General features: G+C 43.4%; 1 protein-coding gene across 1 annotated transcript; it reads left to right on the top strand.

The window, feature by feature from the left end:
- Positions 1-352: 352 nt before the first annotated feature.
- On the top strand, positions 353-3727 carry LOC125963480 (ras-related protein Rab-2A-like). The gene is made up of 2 exons (XM_049705867.1): positions 353-419; positions 2904-3727. Exons 1-2 carry the CDS (start codon positions 353-355, stop codon positions 3416-3418), a joined length of 582 nt encoding a protein of 193 aa, XP_049561824.1. The 3' UTR covers positions 3419-3727.
- Positions 3728-19434: the final 15707 nt, after the last annotated feature.

The following is a 19434-nucleotide window of genomic DNA, read 5'->3' as shown; positions in this document are numbered from 1 at the left end:
ATGACTGCAGGGACTTGAACAGCCCCAAATCCCACCTAACTTTGTAAACAGCAGCTCTGCAAGTGTGGAAACAGCCCTTGGACCTGGACTCAAAGGACCATCATTGGAGATTTGAATGATTTGAGGTTTGAGTTCTCGTTGGAAAAGTCACTCAACCTCCCTTCATCTCAGTCTACTCATCTATAAAATGGAGCTAGTTATCTTCACTCTATGAAACTTCCAAGGTTGTTGAGCTGAAACAAGGAAGACACCAGACGGGAAGAGTCATGACCCAGAAACCCCTCGACAAGCTTTGTTATCGACGGTAGAGGAGACACACTCAGCAAAGCTCTCTGTTCTCTGAGTTCAGGCAATGGGTGCAGAGAAGAAGGGTGATGCCCTTCTGGTAGCTGCGGTGATTGAGGAATGTGGTGGCTTTTGTGCCTCCTGGTTCTGGGGGGTTCCCTCCATGAGTAGCTGGAACTGACCAAGTCCCTTGAACCTGACCGGAGAGATGCCCTTTTAGGTTCCATCAGGATGGACTCTGTGGATGCTGCCTGGTGAAACAGGTCAGCGTGGAACAATCTTGCCGGAATGGACCCTTCAAGGCAGCCTGATGGCTCACCCCCATCCCTCCAACCCGACCTTTTGCTCAGGGGGTAGGGGATGCTGACAGCTCAAGTAGAGTTCTCAGCCACGTTTTCCTTAAACAGGTACAATAGTGCCTGGGGATTCGTGTGCTGTGCCTTAAAGAGAGCAGGAGCGAGAACTAGGAAATGTGGCCCCACATCGACACGTCTCATCAGGGATTCCCCACATCAGGGGTTCTCTACTCCGGTGATTCTGATCCCCAAGGGCATTTGGCCGTGTCTGGAGACATTTTAAGTCATCACAACTCGGATGTGTGTGTGAGGGTGCCACTGGCATCTAGTGGATGGAGGTCAGGGATGCAACTGAAAACCCTACAGGGCACAGGAAAAACCCCACCACAAAGAGTGGTCCAGCCCGGAATGTCAATAGTGCTGAAGTTAAGAAACTGTGGTCTAGATAATATTTCAAGGTCTCCTTAACAGCAGCTGCTGTTACTCCCACTATCCTTTCCTTGTCTCTACTTAATGGCAAATGGCCCTTGGAGGGGGAGGTCCTGACCTACCATGGTTACCACCGTGAGCCCCCAAATGAGAGTTATTACCAAAGAAAAAGTCATTTTTTTTGCATAGAATGATGATAATTGCCACCCTATTTTAGATAAGGGTTTTAGACTCATGCTACGATAGCATACAGGCTAGTTTAACTCATACTGCGCACTCCGTCTACCATCTCCCTAGTCTGCCATCCCATGAATGATGGTGTTAAGACTTGATCTCATGGTCAGGACAGGTAGGCTTGCAAGGGATAAAGGTCCTTTACATTCAAAGAATTTTCCTTCGCCAGTTAGAACTCTTCTCTTATACAATGAAGCATCGCCTTTGCAAATCACAGTGTCAGTTCAAAATTATATTAAATTCAAATAAGATCCAACTCAAGCGTTCATGCACTCATCAACCTGCCAAGAGAAACGTACAGAGCACCTTTTAAGCCCAAAACCTTCTGCTCCAGCCTGGAATTCTAAATAAGAAGCGGCGCTGCAACCCACACGGCCGACCACCCCCGCAGAGTGCACACTCAGATGGGAGCGTGCACTCACATACCTGCAGGGGAACAAGACGGATTTGCTGTGGAGGCTCGTGGTGGAGACTGACAGCTCCAAACCTACTTCCTTTCGTCTTGTGCGTGCAGCTAGACGCCATTTCTCATCTTCCTCTGCAGCTGGACACACCTGGGTCTCTGAGTTCTGGACTGTGAGCTAGAAGTGAGGAGAGTCCCTCACAACGTAGCCCATGAGAACCTCTCGGGCTTGGTCTCTCTCCTTTCCCATCACCAAGCCAGAGACAGAGGATCCAGCACAGACTCCAAGACCCCAGGGGGTGGCACAGCCATAGTGTGGAAGGGTCCCAGGATGGTGGGGGGAAAGACCACCCCTAAGCAAGAATGCCGACACTGGAGTGAGACGTCAATTTGTATTGCATTAAGCTACTGAAATTTGGGGCATGGTTTTCACAGCAGCTAGGGTTACTTGTCCTAACTAATAGCAGATGTGCGCCCAACCGTCCACCCAAGAGGAGCTGATTCTCCTTTGTGTCCCCATTATGATTTATAAAGACCTTTATCACAATACCTGGAAGGCCTTGCTGCACTAATTTGTTTATCTCTTTGTGTCCCTACAGTGGTCGCCACAGACTTTTTTCATGGTAGGGGCTTAGGGGTGGCCATCTTACCACCAGGGGAGATAGGAAACTTGTCTTGAAGTTATAGCTGCCTAGAAAATGCACCATTTCACTCTCAACTTAAAAAATAAGAAGATACATTTTGTTGGCATTTTTTTTCAGCAAGGATTCTCCCCTAGATTCAACTAGGATGGCAAAGTCAACATTCTACCAGGGTACTTCTCCATTTTTATTCTCCTCTTAAAAATATATAATAAAAGACTGTAAGGCTATTTTGTTTGGAGCAGTAGAAGGTATTAGCCTACGTCCTCCCTGTAGCAATGCATGTTGCATTGAAGAATCACCCAGCTGTGCTACCTGTTTTTGAAAAGAGATCAGAGACAGCCCTAGGGATCCAGGAGCCATTGGAGGATCTGGGCGGAAGACAACGGTCAGACTCGGGGGCTGTCAAAACCAGAAGAGGGAGGCGGGGCGGAGGCGCCGGGGCCGCTGTTATTGTTCAGCTGGGCTCCGTTGGGCGCCGTCTCCCTTGCCTCCGTTGGTGTCGATTTCTCCCGCTTCCTCTCGGCACCTCACTCCCGGCGGCTGACGACGGCGGCGGCGGCGGCGGCGGCGGGCGGAGCCTGGCGTTTCGAGGCCGAGCGGCGCCGTGGTGAGGGGCGCGGCGGAACGGGAGCCGTCTGCCCTGGCGCCGGGCGGCCGCGGCCGTGGCGTACGCCTGTCTGTTCAAGTACATTATCATCGGCGACACAGGCGTTGGTAAATCATGCTTATTGCTACAGTTTACAGACAAGAGGTTTCAGCCAGTGCATGACCTTACTATTGGTGTAGAGTTCGGTGCTCGAATGAAAACTATTGATGGGAAACAGATAAAACTTCAGATTTGGGGTACAGCAGGTCAGGAGTCCTTTCGTTCCATCACAAGGTCGTATTACAGAGGTGCAGCAGGGACTTTACTAGTGTATGATATTATAAGGAGAGACACATTCAACCACTTGACAACCTGGTTAGAGTATGCCCGCCAGCATTCCAATTCCAACATGGTCATTATGCTTACTGGAAATAAAAGTGATTTATGTAAGGCCAACTGGCCCGAGGCAGGGGAACGCAATCAGACTCCCAGGTTGAAACTGACCTGGAGACTTTCCGGACCACCCAGTTCCGGAAACTGACCTGGGGACTTTCCACCCGGCCCAGCCTTCCCGCCTTTCGAGGGGCGGGACTAACGGTCCCCCAAGATACCCGAAAAGACCACCAAATAAGGAATACCCTGCGCCCTCCCGGATTCACCACACCCCTTTCCCTTCTTCCCCTATAAATTCTGCCCAAACCCTTGCCCGGGCGCGACTTCTCCAGCCCCTCTCTTTCGGGCCAGTGAACTTCTCCCGGGAGCGTTCCCAAATAAAGCTTGTTTAAGCTCTCCTCCGTTTTTGGTGCTGTTCCTTACAATTTAGAATTTAGAAGAGAAGTAAAAAAAGGTGAAGCTTTTGCACGAGAACATGGACTTATCTTCATGGACACTTCTGCTAAGACTGCTTCTAATGTAGAAGAGGCATTTATTAATACAGCAAAGGAAATTTATGAAAAAATCCAAGAAGGAGTCTTTGACGTTAATAATGAGGCAAATGGTATTAAAATTGGCCGTCAGCATGCTGCTACTGACGCCACGCACGCAGCACGCAGGCAGTCAGGGACGACAGCCCGCCGGGGGAGGCTGCTGTTGAGTCTGTTTTTACTGTCTCGCTGCCCAGAAGGGGCTACTCACCTATTCTTTCACCCACCTGCTCAGCTGAGACATGAAACTCTTCGAAATGGCTTTATGTCACAGAAGAAGACTTTAATCCTTCAAATTCTTGTGTAACTTTGAATAAGTGGTTAATGTTCACTTAAAAAGACAGATTTTGGAGATTGTATTCATGTATCTATTTGCATTTGATTTCTAGGTCAATTGACGTGATTATTTTTGTTCAATGTTGTCTTGTGCCCTTACCTACGAACTGAATTGTATTGAACACTACAGAGTCATCCTGAGTATTTTAAATCGGTTTGTGTAGTTAGGTGTCCCCACACCTGTGGTTACCTAATGTTTAATATTATGGAACTGTCCTCAAAAGTTTGTCAATTTTCAAGGCTATAAGGAAAACAGAAGGACTCTTTTAATTCTGTATTTATCATTTACTTTATGTATATATAGTTTAATAACCTGCTTGGGTGTAATTTGCCAAGCTTGGATTCTTTAATGCATTTGCATAAATTCTATACCGTTTAGAGCTTAACGCTACAGAAGCATCGTTAGGAATTGCTTGGACACTGAATTTTAAACTTTTTGACATTGTTAACAAGCATGTTCATCTTTTTCTTGTCACTAGTCCGAGAGAAATACGCTTAATGTACATTCTAAAGGCTATGTGTGTGTTAACCTGTTTTAATGCCAAAAGTTTGCTGTTTGTCCACAGTTCTTTAAGACCTCTTCAGAAAAGGATTTATTTGCCTTAATGCATACTGTTGGGTAAAAACACAGTATAATGAGTGAGGTGGGCGGAAGAAAGAACTGCCCCTGCCTGAGAGACTCCAGGAGGAGTGAGTGTCCACATTTAGATGGCACATTACGAGGACTTTAATCTTTCCTTGAACACAATCACGTTTTCTTTTATTCACATGATTTCTAAGTATATTTTTCACGCAAGACAGTTTTTCAACCTTGATGTACAGTGACTGTGTAAAATTTTTCTTTCAGTGGCAACCTATAATCTTTAAAATATGGTGAGCATCTTGTCGGTTTTGAAGGGGATCTGACAATAAACCTACCAGATGGAAAATCCTGTTAAAAGTAGAAAAGCTTTAGTAATTTGCTCAGTGTGGTGGTTTTAGCCTTCTTTTTCTTTTTCTCCCTTGGACTATAATGAAATTGTTATAGCAGTGCAAAATAAAATCCTATGTATAAAAAAAAATTTAAAAATAAAACAAGAACCTTAGGAATCATCTCAGGTTGTAGATGGGAAAGCTGAGTCCCCACGAGGGATCAGATCACCCAAGGTCATCAGCTGGGAAGCAACTGGCGTCCCAAAGTCTTCACTCTTAAGCATCTCCCACTAAGGTACCAGGTGAAAGCACCTGGGTTCTTCCTAAGGCATCCTTCCACCCTCTGTCCCCAGGATCTAGTGCAAGCAGAGTCATTCATGCTTGCTCCTCCAGAGGCCGGTGTGGGTGTCTGGGGACCTTGGCCCCAGCCTGAAGCCCTGATGTCACACTAGAAGACGACTGGGCCAAGGAGCTGAGTAAGGCACATGGCAAACATTTTCAGGGAAAATAACCTCTGAGTCACAAGAAGGATAGCCAGATGGGTCATCTCCAGCAGCAAAGAGGGGGTCAAAGCAATGGGTCCCAGTACCCCTTGGGGTCATATTGCCTGCAGAATAACTTAGGGGATGGGGTAGATGAGGAGGAGGGGTGAGCGCAACAGAAATCTTACTCAATGAGCTGCATCTCGGCAACCTGTCCAATTCAGTCCATCTCCAATCCAATGTCCAGTCCGATGTTCATTCGTCTAGACACGTCACACTTGCTAGAGGTTAAAAGTACAACTCTGGGGCCAGACTGCCTGGGCTTGAATCCCAGTTCCCCTGCTTACCTGTGAGACTTTGGATAATCACTTAGCTCTGCTTGACTCAATTTTTTCCTCTGTAAAATGGGGACATTAATTGTACCTGCTTCATAGGGCTGCTGAGAGGATTACAAGGAGGCTGGCACCTTATGAGCACTATATAGATACTATATATATACTATACATACATATATATATGAGTATAAATATATATAAATGTGTATATACGAGATTACTTTATAAAATACCTTGTGATTGTCCATTTCATGGTTTCACCCCAGGACTAGCCCACCTACCCTGGAGACGATGACCATCCAGGCGGCTCTGTGCATCATGAAAACTCTCTTTGTTGACTTAAACCAAAGGGAACACAAATGTCTTCTGCTATCTGGAGTGTGACTGCTGCCGTAAGCTTGGTGGCCCACTGCCCCAAGACTGGCTTTCGGGGAAAAAGACCCAGGAGATGTGATCTAAAGGAGGATAAATATTTCCCCCTGTGTCTGGAATCAAGGGGCATTTGCTTTCAGCGTTGAGGAATCCATTCTCTTCTGTAGCCCCAAATCTTTATGGAGGGAGGAAATTACCAGAGGTAAAACTGAGTCTGTTTAGGGGTGCCTGACTCACTTGGGGACAGCACTGGAATGCCAGTGGGCCCAGGCCCTGCTGGTCACCCCTCTCCCGGAGCAGGCTGCCCACTTAGAGGGCGGAAGTGGGGAAGGGGGCTACCCTTCTGTCATCTGGCCGACATCCTGCAGTGACCTCACCGCTGATGCTCTGGGTGGCCAGGAGAAAGATGCTTCACCTCTTTCTGGGTTTCTCTTTCCTCTTCAGTAAATATAAGAGAATAATGATGAGTCCTGCCTTCTATTATTAGTGTTGATTAAATCACAGATGCAAACACCTCTGCACAAACACCAAGAGGTATTATTCCAATCAACTCGTGGCTGACCTGCCCCCTCCCACCCACCAAACTCAGCCTCTCCTTCCTCTGATAACTCCAAAGGGGTTAAAAGATTTGCATCCTGGCTCTGCCATTTACTAGATTATGCCTTCAGACAATGCATCACTTCTCTGTGAAATGGGGCTAATAATAGTACCTCCCTGCAGAATTGCGGGTGAGAGTTAAATGAACAAATCCATGGTAAAGCACTTAACTCACATCAGTACTTGCCACAAAGCAAATAGACATTGACAGAGATTAGCAGTAAGGGCACACTTTAACACCTCCTGTGTAATTTGTCCCTCTTTGTGCATTCCTATGCGATTGTGAGCTCCTCAAGCACAGGGGCATGACCTTTCTATTTTAATCTATTCTCCTTTGCAGTGGGTATGGGATGCCTCCCGCATACCTCTCTCTCTAACGGAGTACAAGGCTCTCACACACCCCGCCCCCACCTCACCTCTTTTCCAGCCACTGCTGCCCTGGCCTTTTCTGCTGAGCTTTGATCAGCTTTGTACAGGGGTTGCTTGGTCTCAGCTTTTGGCCATGTGTCTCTTATGCCCTGTCCCAGGGCTTCTCTCATGGGTGTCACACTCCTGGGCACTCATCCTTGCCCAACCGGAAGTGTGGGAAGTTAACACCGACGGTCAGGTCTTGACCAATGGGATAGGAGACGATGCCTCCCACTGCCTTCCCCCAGGAGCACAGGCCTGAGAAGCATTTCATAAAGTGACTCAGAGTGTCCATGGGACGGAGCAGTCTCTCAGAGTGGTGGCCAGTTTAATAAGGCCTCCTTGCATTGGGTTCTCCCTTCCTGTTTCACTTCCCCAGGCCCTCCCTCCTTCTCTCTGGTACTATGTTCTCCAATAAACAGCCCCACTACAAGCCTTTCTCTCGGGTTCTGTCTGCAGGCGGCCCAGGCTAAGACATCCTCTTGCTGTGTTTCCCATCACAGGGAATGGCAACCCCATCCACACTGGTTCCAGGAAAGAATCTGGGGAGAGATTCCCTACTCTTCCTCTCCCTTCTTTACTTCTCCCCCCGCAAAAAAAAAAAAAAAAAACATCCAAATGATTTCCTTTCTGTTGATTCTATTTTATTTTCTGTTGGTTTGATTTGACTTCCTGTTGATTTTATCCTCCTAATTATTGATTTTACTTTATTTCCTGCTGCTTCTTTTTTATTTCCGGTTGATTCTACTTCCTACGAGCTTTTTCAACAGCTAGTTTCGTTCTCAGCATCTCAGCTGCCTCTGCCTTTGTATGGGCCACCACCATCCCTCTCCCAGCACACAGCAGCAATCTCAACGGTCTCCCTGCTTCCAGCACTCAACAAGGCCAGAGCTCAAAGACTCTTGTATAGCTTGCTCTGTAGTTTGAACTTTACCCTTACTCTGGTGGGAGGGGTATGGTGGGAGTGGAGGGTGGTGATAAGGAGAGTCTAGAGGCAGGGAGGTAATTTAGGAGGTTCCCACAAGAACCCCAGGCAAGAGGTGGGAGATTTGGCAATAGATGTGATTTTTGGGGGTGGTTTTTTTTTTTTGCGGTACGCGGGCCTCTCACTGTTGTGGCCTCTCCCATTGTGGCGCACAGGCTCCAGATGCGCAGGCTCAGCGGCCATGGCTCACGGGCCCAGCCGCTCCGCGGCATGTGGGATCTTCCCAGACCGGGGCACGAACCCGTGTCCCCTGCATCGGCAGGCGGACTCTCAACCACCGCACCACCAGGGAAGCCCTGCAATAGATGTTTTGAGTTCGCCCTCCACTTCTTGTTTCCTGGGAGTCCTGCAACTCGTAACATTCACCTCCCAGATTTCAGGGGCAGGGAGCAGTCTCAGAATCTGAAGAATCATGACATTTGGCATCAGGGGACTCAAGAACCCACGAGCAGGCTTCTTGTCCTCAGATAAAAGTGCTGCTTCATCTCCAGGCAGGGAATGGAGCAGTCAAAGGGAATTAAATTAATAAACTGCGTAAGGAGCCTAGACCCACTCCAGCCCCCTCTGTCCATCACCCCAGCACCAATGCCCTCAGCCTCTGTGCTGATTAACAGCAGCTCCAGTCTGGGGGGCAGGGAGTCTGAAGTCTGCTATTTCTATGTCTATCATTGTCACCCACAGGTGCTTGGTGGGGAGGAGGTCCAGAAAAAGCTTTATGCTTAAACTGAAACTATAATACACAGTTTATTTAGGGACCAAGGAAGGCCATCTAGGGCCCAGCTTTTATTTTCTTTTAACTAACATTTTTATGTCAACCATCATATGTAACTCCCCTAATCTTCTGAAGGGACACTTATTCCCTTCATTTTACAGATGAAGAAACTGAGTCTCAGAGAAGCAAAGTAACTTGACTAAGATCATGCAGGTATGTCTCCATCCCCACTATATGCTGAAAGTCCCTTTTAATCTTTTCCTTTAAAGGGCTGGTCACAAAGACTTCTCTGGGTGGAAAGTGTAAGGCCAAATGGCCCGAGGCGGGGGAACGCAATCAGACTCACAGGTTGCATCAGATTGACACTTTCCGGACCACCCAGTTACAGAAACTGCCCTGGAGACTTTCCGGACCACCCAGTTCCGGAAACTGACCTGGGGACTTTCCACCCGTCCCAACCTTCCCGCCTTTCGAGGGGTGGGACTAACGGTCCCAAGACTGATGCCACTGGCACCAGATATTGCCACGATACCCAAAAAGACCACCAAATAAGGAATACCCTGCGCCCTCCCGGATTCACCACACCCCTTTCCCTTCTTCCCCTATAAATTCTGCCCAAACCCTCGCCCGGGCGCGACTTCTCTGGCCCCTTTCTCTCGGACCAGTGAACCTCGCCCAGGAGCGCTCCCAAGTAAAGCTTGTTTAAGCTCTCCTCCGTTTCTTGGTGCCGTTCCTTACAGAAAGAATAGGCTATAATCATTGGCCCACTTTTCAAAGGTTATTTTTTATCTGGAGCCGAAGGACCTATTCCCTTTCATCCAGAGGCTGTCTTTTGAGGCCATTCCAGTACCCCTCCCCCACAAAGACCACTGGCAGCGCTCCAGGCCACGCCAGCCACTCTTACCTCCAAGTTCCAATAGCACCTAAGCCTGTGCTGATCCTTTGGCTTTTAATTATCAGAATTCCATATAACTTCTCTTTCTTTATTATTTAACACTTGATGATCATTTCATTTTAACAATAGGAACCTTCTAACTGAATATAGTATATCTCCCGCAAATTGTAAATATGGTGAGTGTATAGCATGTTAAATGATCACAGACTGAATCCAGCTGTGCCACAGGAACCAGCCCATAAAGAAGAACATGGCCAGACCCCTAGGAGCTTCCCTGTATCCCCTTCCAGCCACTACCTCCCCAACCAAGAATAACCACTCTCTCGACTTATGATGCTACAGAGTAGCTTTGCTTCTCTTGGTGCTTTCCGTGAATGCAAATGTAAAGGTCATGCAGCACGTACCCCTTTGAGCCTGGCTTCTTTTGCCCACACAATGTCTGCGAGTTCACCCATGGCTGGAACTTTCCTCACCCTTCTGTTTGTTGTGCATAGCTGTAATTTGCTCATTCTCATTGCCAAGTTGTATTCCATTGTATGGAAATACCATGATGGAATGAATACCATTTGACCATTGATGGGCTTTTGAGTGGTTTCCAGTCTGCACAGTTTTGCAATGAACATTCTAGTCCATGACTTCTGGTGGACATAGGTTCACATTTCTGTGCGGTGTGTACCTGGGAATGGAATTGTTGGGTCATCAGGTACATGTGTTTTCAGCACTAGTAGAAATTGTCAGATGATTTTCCAAATTGCATGAATTTCCACTTCTACCAACAGGGCATAAAGATCCAGTTGTTCACAAGCTAACCAGAAGTTGATATTTTCTTTTTCCTTTTATCAATTCTGGTTAGTACACAGTGGTCTCTAATACTGGGTTTAACTTGCATTAAACCTGATGCCTAATGAACTTGAGCTTATTTTCATATGTCTATTGGCCATTTGGATAACCTCTTTAGTGAAGTCCCTGTTCAAGTATTTTGCCAATTTATCTACTGGATTGCCTTTTTTTTAATATTGATTTGTAGACGTTCTTTACATATGTTGTATAAGAGTCCTTTGTCAGATACATGTACTGAAAATATCTTCTCCCACTTGGTGAGTTGACTTTTTATTCTTTTATAGTGTACTATGTGAGTAGGCTTCCTCAATTTTAATATAGTCCAATTATTTATTTTTTCTTTATGATTAGTGATTTTACGTTCTACTTAAGAAGCTTGTCTACTTCAGGATCACAAAGATATTCTGTTATGTTTTCCTTTTAAAGTTTTATTATTTAACCTATCTCATTTAAATCAGCAATCCATCTGGAAATATTTTTTGCACATTGTATAAGATAAGCATTCATTTTGGTTCATGTATATATCCACTTCCCCCCATACCACTGGCTGAGAAGACCGTCCTTTCCCCACTGCTTGTCAATTAAAAAAAAGACTTCTAGGATTTGGATTGGGCCTGCATTGAATCAACAGATCAGTTTAGGGGGAATTACCATCTTAGCAATAGTGAATCTCCCAAGCCATAAATATTCTATTTCTCTCCATTTATTGAGGCCTTCTTTCATTTCTCTCAGCCATGCTTTGTAGTAGTCAGTGTACAGCTCTTGCACATCTTTTGCCAGATTTCTCCCTCAGCATCTCATTTTGTATGCTATTCTAAATGATGTTTTTAAAATTTCTGATTGTTTGTTGGTAATATTGAGAAATACAATTGATTTTTATATACTGATCTTCTAAAATTATTACTTCTGGCAGCTTTTTTAAAAATAGATTTCATCAGATTTCCTACGTAGGCAATCATGTCAACTGTGAATAAAGACAGTTTTCCTTCTCCCTGTCCAATCTGATGTCTTTTATACCAGGGGTGCCCAACCCCCGGTTAGGAACTGGGCCGCACAGCAGGAGGTGAGAGTGGGTGAGCAGGTGAAGTTTCATCTGCCGCCGCCCATCATTGGCATTATTGCCTGAACCATCCCCATTCCCCTCCCCACCCCACCCTGGTCCGTGGAAAAATTGTCTTCCACGAAACCGGTCTCTGGTGCCAAAAAGGTTGGGGACTGCTGTTTTATGTATTTTTCTTAATTTATTGCCCTGACTAGAAACTTCAGCACAATTTTGAATAGAATCTGTGGGAAGAGACATTCTTGCCTTGTTCCTAAACTTAGAAAGCATTAACTATTTTACCATTAAGTATGTTAGCTATAGATTTTCATAGATTACCCTTTATCAGATGGGGCAAATTCCCTTTTATTCCTAGTTTCCAGAGACTTTTTATCAGGGATGGATGATAGATTTTGTCAAATGCTTTCTCTGCATTTACTGAGATGATCATATTTTTTTTCTTTTTTTTTAGTCTGTAAATATGGTAAGTTACATTAATTCATTTTTGAGTGTTAAACTAACCTGGCCTTCCTGGGATTGGTGGGGTATTTTGTTTGTTTAGTTTATTATGCTTTCTTTTAGTTACTCTTGACTTATGAAATCTTTTATCTTTGCTTAATTTTCCCTAATCTCTGCTAAAGATTATTAATACCTATGTCTTCTCTCCACCACTTCCTTTCAGCCAAGATAAGAACTTCAGCATTGATGCACTTATAGGGTTCCTAACCTCCTGCCCCAAATTATGTTGTTATGTTATGTTTAATACTGGATTTTGAGGAGCATGTTTCTTTAAAAATCATTCCTTATTCATAGAACAATAAGCCTTACATATTCAGTGCCCTTTCCTTACTTCCCATTCCATGTCTTTGCCTGCATGATACATTTTGACCACTTAAGTAGATATTGCTATGGTTGGAACAAAGAGCATAGGGTGTGGGGGTAGGGGAGGAGAGGGTAGTGGAGGTTAAAGGCCAGATTATGATGGTCCTTGGCTGCTAAAGAATTTTTTTTTCCAGAAGGCAATAGGAAGGTATAAATCAGGTATAAAGGAAAGGTAATTGTGATATCAAAAGTTATCATAAATGTAAAGTAAGTAAAAGTATGATATTGATGCAGCAATAGATAAATAGGAAAACTGGAACATGATAGCTCAGATATCTGTCCACACCTATGATCCTATGATAACTTGGCATATGGAAGAAGTATATCATAGGGCACTAAGTAACAAATGCACTATTTGCTTAATGGAATTAGGAAATTTTGTGTGGAAAAAATTGAACTTTTACTTTACGTAACCCCCAAAATGGCTTCCAGGCATACTGAAACCTAAATGTTAAAAAAATAAACAAACTTTAATATTTCTGAATCAAATATAACTATATATGTTTATGACATCAAGGTAGTGAAGAAACTACCCTGGAGGATTGGGATGTATCTTCCATTTTAGCCATTGTGGTGGGTAGGATTTCTCTGTGGTCTAATTGACATTTCCCTGATGAGTAAGGCGGTTCAGCACCTTTTTATATGTTTATCGGTCATTTGGATATCCTCTTCTGTGAAGTGTCTGTTCAAGTCTTTTGTCCATGCTTCTATTAATTTGTTAGAATTCTTCATGTATTCTGGATGCGAGCAGTTTGTCAGTTCTAGACCTTGCAAATATAACACTCTGGGTTTTTATTCTCTCTCTCTCTCTTTTTTTTTTTTGCGGTACGCGGGTCTTTCACTGTTGTGGCCTCTCCCGTTGCGGAGCACAGGCTCCGGACGCGCAGACTCAGCGGCCATGGCTCACGGGCCCAGCCGCTCCGCGGCATGTGGGATCTTCCCGGACCGGGGCACGAACCCGTGTCCCCTGCATCGGCAGGCGGACTCTCAACCACTGCGCCACCAGGGAAGCCCTATGATGAAGAGAAATTCTTAATTTCATGAAATCCCATTTACCAATGTTATTAAAGGTGAATTTAGGGTTGAGTTTGGTGACTCCCTGTGTTGCTCCACTCCCCACTCTGGGTGACCCAACAGTTGATGGGAGAATGTGCTTCTGCCACTTCCCAATGTAAGACTTTTCTGGACAGTAGTTTTCTCATTCCAGTATTTCTTAAATGTCTTCTGTGTGTCAGGTTCTCATAGGTGCTCAGGATACAAGGAAACAAGACCAAGCCTCTGCCCTTATGGAGCTTACATTCCCGTGAGGAGTTAGAAAAAGAGTAAGTTGGAAATCTCCACTATGAGTAAGATAATAAATCAGCAAGACTGCTGAGTGGGCTGCGTGGGATCAGACATGATGAATGTATCAAATCAGAAAAAAGCTATGACCTTCTCCAGCAGTCCTCAGAAACCTGGGACGAGATCAAACCAACAGCAGAGGGTTGTAAATTAGAATGAGGGAAAAAAACGGCAACTGTTCCAGAAATATATTCCAGTCTCCCAAGGTTATTGCCACAACTGGTTTGTTTAGTTTTAACAAAATGTAGCAATACCCAGATGAATCCAGTGGTCAGATTTTTGGCACAAATACAAACCAGGAAATGAACAAGATCATAGTGAGGACACAAAGCTTTAAGAAAAATGGCCCTTATGCAGCCTGTGCCATCCTTAGCCCCTCATCCAGATAATGTCATGTAAGTTTAGACAACAGATTAGAAGAACGAAGATACACAGCCCCTCATTAAGGAGTGGTGAACAGGAAGAGGAGAGAAAGTAACTAAATGCCTTCGGAAGTAAATAGAACTAAGAAGGCAGGAGTAGGGGGCGTACAAGCTATTAGGGAGAAGGTCAGCCTGGGTATTAAAACTTCTTATGAATGTTTCCAAAGCATAATATGGTTAATCACTTTACCTGAGAAGTCAATAAGAGAAAGCTTATTTATACTTAGTCTACTATCTGTATGAACTCAAGGACAGATGTCATACTCCGGAGGAGAGAGATTTTTCCCTAAAAATGATTTAAGTTGTCCTAAAGGAGAGGGGAAACTTCAGTTACCAAGAATCACAAATCACATGATGGATAATTCTTAATTTGTAGAGTCTTGGACCCTCTTCCTAGAAAAAGGTCGTATATTTCCATACAAATAAAATTGTACATACAATTCCAGGATCCTGGTACCTAGCTTTGAATTTCAGACTGCAATCTCTGACTCATTTCCCAGCAACGTGAATAAACAGCGTTGCTATTTTTGTTCCACTTTGCCAACGTTAATGAACCTTCCAGGAAGCCCTCTCTGCAGTTTTACTCTTTAATAATAATGTGCTTATAAATCCATGTTTATAAGTATAGTGTAATCTTAGCTAATCTTCCGCAGCTCTATTTCATTGCTGAGTAATTTACATAGGACTAGAATTTATTCACTGATTCATTGCACCACCAGATGCCCCACCCACTGGAGACATCTGGCCTGATCTCCGCTTCCTTCCATCCTTGCAGGTCTGTTTCCAGATCCCAGCATGCCTCCTGCCCAGGTGCACCTGAGTGTTGAAGCCCTGTATTCCGCCTCCACCCTCCAATATTGCCTCTGTGTTAGTCAGGTTCTCCAAAGAAATAGAACCAATAAGAGCTATCTATCTATCTATCTACCTATTTACTGATTGATCAATCCTTTTTGCTTGTTGACAAGGATTTTTAAAAAATTTATCCTTGATAATTGTTTTACAATGTATTTAGATATCTTTTCCCTTATTTATTCTATTCTGATGATATCAATTGTCTTTAGTTCTGGAAATTTCTCAATTATTTATCAAATATTGCCTCCCTTTTATTCTCTTTTCTCTGCTTCTGGAATTCTTATTAAATAGATATTGGAATTTGTGCATTTATCCTCCAGGTCTCTTAATTTCACACTTTCCAACGTTCAGTCTGTGATGCATTCAGGGAGGCAACCTTCCAGGCTTCGATCTTATCTATTCTGCTATTCAACGTACCTAGTGAGTCTTTAATTTCAACAACAGCATATTTTGTTTCCAAGATAATAAGAACAAATATTAATTGAGTACTTACTATATGTTAGGAGCTACTCTAAACACTTTACAAATATTAACTATTTAATCTTCATAAAAACCCCATGAAGTAGATGTAATTTTATTATTCCCATCTTCCAAACAACAAACTCAAAGCACAGAGAAGGTAAGGGACTTGCCCAAGGTTACAGACCCAGTAAGCGACTGACGGAATGTAGATCCAGGCAACCGATTCCAGAGCCTGTGCTTGTACCCCTACAGTACTGCATCTCCAGAATATGATTTTTTTAAAAAAATAACCACTTATACTTGTGTCATTGCCATAAAACACAACCTTACTTTCTGTGGGCATATCAATTATGCTTGTTTTAAATACTGCTTCTCGCTGTTTGGACTGCTCTCTTCCCTTAGGTGTAAGTTCTTCTGTTTTTTGCCTCTTTTGCGTGGCGTGTGTGTTCTTGCACCCTCCTGTGATTCCTTTCTGTGAGCTCATCTCAGAAGTTGTGCTCCCCTATAAGAGTTTCAGCTGTCCTGGCTTTGGAAATCTATCTGGGGGATGGGCAGAACCTCTATTGGGCTTGTTTCTCTTCTTGTCCAGGGCTAAGGAGTTTGCCTGGGTCTCCAGTGGGCGGGGGTGGGGGTCGTCTGCTTATTTATGGACTTCCTGCCCCCCTCCAGGGCACTGCCCCAACTCCTATCCTGAGTACCATTCCTCCAGAGAACAGATGTAATTTTTCCCTTAACCAGGGCGGTGGGTGTGGAGGTGGCAGTGAGATCTTCACAACAGCTGGACTAAACGCCCTGCTGTAAAATTCTAGTTAATCCTTTTGTTGCCACTTCCATTCCCTCCTCCCACTAAGTGTGACCATTTCTGTGCATGGAGCTCCCATCTTGTGACTCACGCCTCATTTGGATGTACTTCCTTGTAAGCAGACCTGCCCTGCTTTCTCCTTTGATTGAATTTCTTTTTTTTCCCCCACCATTACTCTTCATAAACCCTGAGTCAGTTTTAAAATATCTTTGTAAAGTGTCTGGAGTTTGAGGATAGAGACTAAGAGACAGGGAGAGGTGAAGAAAGGGAGTGTGTTGCTTATCTTTTAAACCACCTTTTGTGTTTGCTAAACAATTTTTTCAATTTATCATTCTTTCCCATTTTTGTTTGTGGGTCTTGTTTCTTCGTGAAAAAAAAAATACATTTCTTCCCAAGGTCATAGAAGCAGTCTTGTGTTTTTCTTGCAATCGTTTTTAAGTTGTATTCTTCACTTGCCTATCCCCCGCCAAAAAAAAAAAAGAAAAATTGTGGAAACAAAAATAAACTCCTGAAATGAAAAACTCAGTAGATAGGCTAAACTGCATAATGGATACCAGTAAAGAGTAAATTACTGAACTGAAAAATCAGTCTTAGGAAGTCTCCTGGGATGTATTAGCTAAAAGAGAAGGAAAGAATAAAAATGAGCTAAGACATAGAGGATGAATGCAGAAATATAAACACCTATTTAATAATGCTTCCAAAAGAAGAAAATAAAAAGAATGTGAGACAAACCATAATTGAAGAAGTAATAGCTGAGAACTTTCTAAATCTAAATAAAAAACAGCTTAGGCCTCCTGGGCCAGAGCTAAGGCATGTGGTCACCCCAAACCAAGAACTACCTTAGAGAAATCAGGATTTACCGATGAACTGGGTCATCATTACTCCCAGTTACCTGAAGAACTTAGAGGTAGAGACCCCCCAAAATGAGGGTTCAGCAGCATGAAGAAGAAGAGAAATGCGGGCTGGGTAGCTAACCTACGGCATCACAGTAACCGCTTCACCACAAATGTAGATCATTTCAATAGATGCAAAACAGGCATCCAATAAAATTCAACATATATGTTAAAAAAAAAGCTGAAGAACTAGGAATGGTAGGACATTCTTTAACTGATAAAGCATATCTATCAAAACTTTCAGCTAAGATCACGCTTACTGGTTAAACTTTAGAATTCTTATTAAAGACAGGAACACCTACCATCAACCACTCCTGTTACTTAACATATTTTAACAAACACCAAAAGTCAATGAGACACAGAGACCTAGAGAGAGAGAGAGAGAGAAAGAGAGAGAGAAAGGGACAGAGGGAGAGAAAGGGACAGAGGGAGAGGGAGAGGGAAACAGACAGACATTAGGAAGTATAAGGATTGGAAAGGAAGAGGGAAAAAGAAACTATTATTTGCAGATAAACCAACCATCAAAACTAATGCAAGAGCTTAGCAAGGATGCTGGGTGCAAAGTCAACACCAAAATTTTACACCAGAAAGGAGCATAAAAAATACCATTCAACAAGAATTTACTATATAGCACAGGGAACTATATTCAATATCTTGTAACAGAATTTTTAAAAAAGAATATATATATTTGGTGTGTGTATATATATATATATGTATATATATTAACCAAATCACTTTGCTGTACACCTGAAACTAACACAATAAACTAACTATAAATCAACTATACTTTAATTTTTAAAAAAGCTTAAAATCTCTAAAAAGAATACCATTCATGCATTCCCTCATGCAATTTTCTATATGTATGTTATAGGTCAATAGAGAAATAATTTAAGTGTATCCTTTCCAACTTTTAAGGCATAGTTATCTTCTCACTGATACAAACACAGAGAAAATATATGTTTCCATTGGCATGCAGTGACAGAGATGGACGCAACAATTCTGATGGCAAATTAAAAAAACATATACCATTTAGAAAAGCAACAAAACTACAAAATATCTAGAAGTAAGCAAAACAAAATATGTAACACTTTCAAAGGAGATATTACAAAATGTTTTTAAAGAATATGAGGTTTTCCTTAACTGTTCAAATTCAATGAACTGCCAGTAAAAATCCCAAAAGTATTAAGAAAAAATACAGACAGGGAGATCAGCTCGGTGCTTTGTGACCACTTAGAGGGGTGGCATAGGGAGGGTGGGAGGGAGATGCAAGAGGGAGGAGATATGGGGATATAAGTATATGTATAGCTGATTCCCTTTGTTATAAAGCAGAAAGTAACACACCATTGTAAACCAATTATACTCCAAAAAAGATGTTAAAAAAAAATACAGAGATGCAAAAGTACAAGTTTGAAAAAAAAACAGAGAGAAGACCTATCCCATCAAGTATTTCAAATTCAAATTTGTAATAATTTTTTTTTTTTTTTTTGGTACGCGGGCCTCTCACTGCTGTGGCCTCTCACGTTGCGGAGCACAGGCTCTGGACACGCAGGCTCAGCGGCCATGGCTCACGGGCCCAGCCGCTCCGCAGCATGTGGGATCTTCCTGGACCGGGGCACAAACCCGTGTCCCCTGCATCGGCAGGCGGACTCTCAACCACTGCGCCACCAGGGAAGCCCTGTAAAAATTTTTAAGTGTGGTTTTACCATAGTAACAGTCAAATGCGACAGAACAGAGCCCAGAAACAGACTCATTTGTACATGGGAACTTCATATTTAATAGGGGCACTATCAGGGACTTCCCTGGAAGTCCAGTGGTTAGGACTCTGTGCTTCCAATGGAGGGGGCATAGGTTCGCTACCTGGTCGGGGAACTAAGATCCCACATGCTGCGTGGTGTGGCCAAAACAATAAAATAATTTTATTTTAAAAATTTCTGCTCTCAGAAATCTTGTGTGGAAGGATAAATTATTCAGCAGTCTTTGGGAGATTGACTAAAAATTTGGAAAAATTAAGATACAACTAGATTCTGACCTAGCACATAAAATATACATATTAGTATATACATACTA

Source organism: Orcinus orca, chromosome 2, assembly GCF_937001465.1.
Source record: "Orcinus orca chromosome 2, mOrcOrc1.1, whole genome shotgun sequence".
NCBI lineage: Eukaryota > Metazoa > Chordata > Mammalia > Artiodactyla > Delphinidae > Orcinus > Orcinus orca.
Note: the sequence above shows the minus strand (reverse complement) of the source record. Positions and strands in the feature narration are given on the sequence as shown.

What these genes read in the sequence shown, in the direction of transcription:
- LOC125963480 (XM_049705867.1), top strand. Translation starts at nt 353, where the DNA reads ATGGGTGCAGAGAAGAAGGGTGATGCCCTTCTGGTAGCTGCGGTGATT. An exon ending in TGAGGAATGTGGTGGCTTTT is followed by an intron (nt 420 to 2,903) that starts GTGCCTCCTGGT and finishes CGCCGTGGTGAG; the next exon opens with GGGCGCGGCGGAACGGGAGC.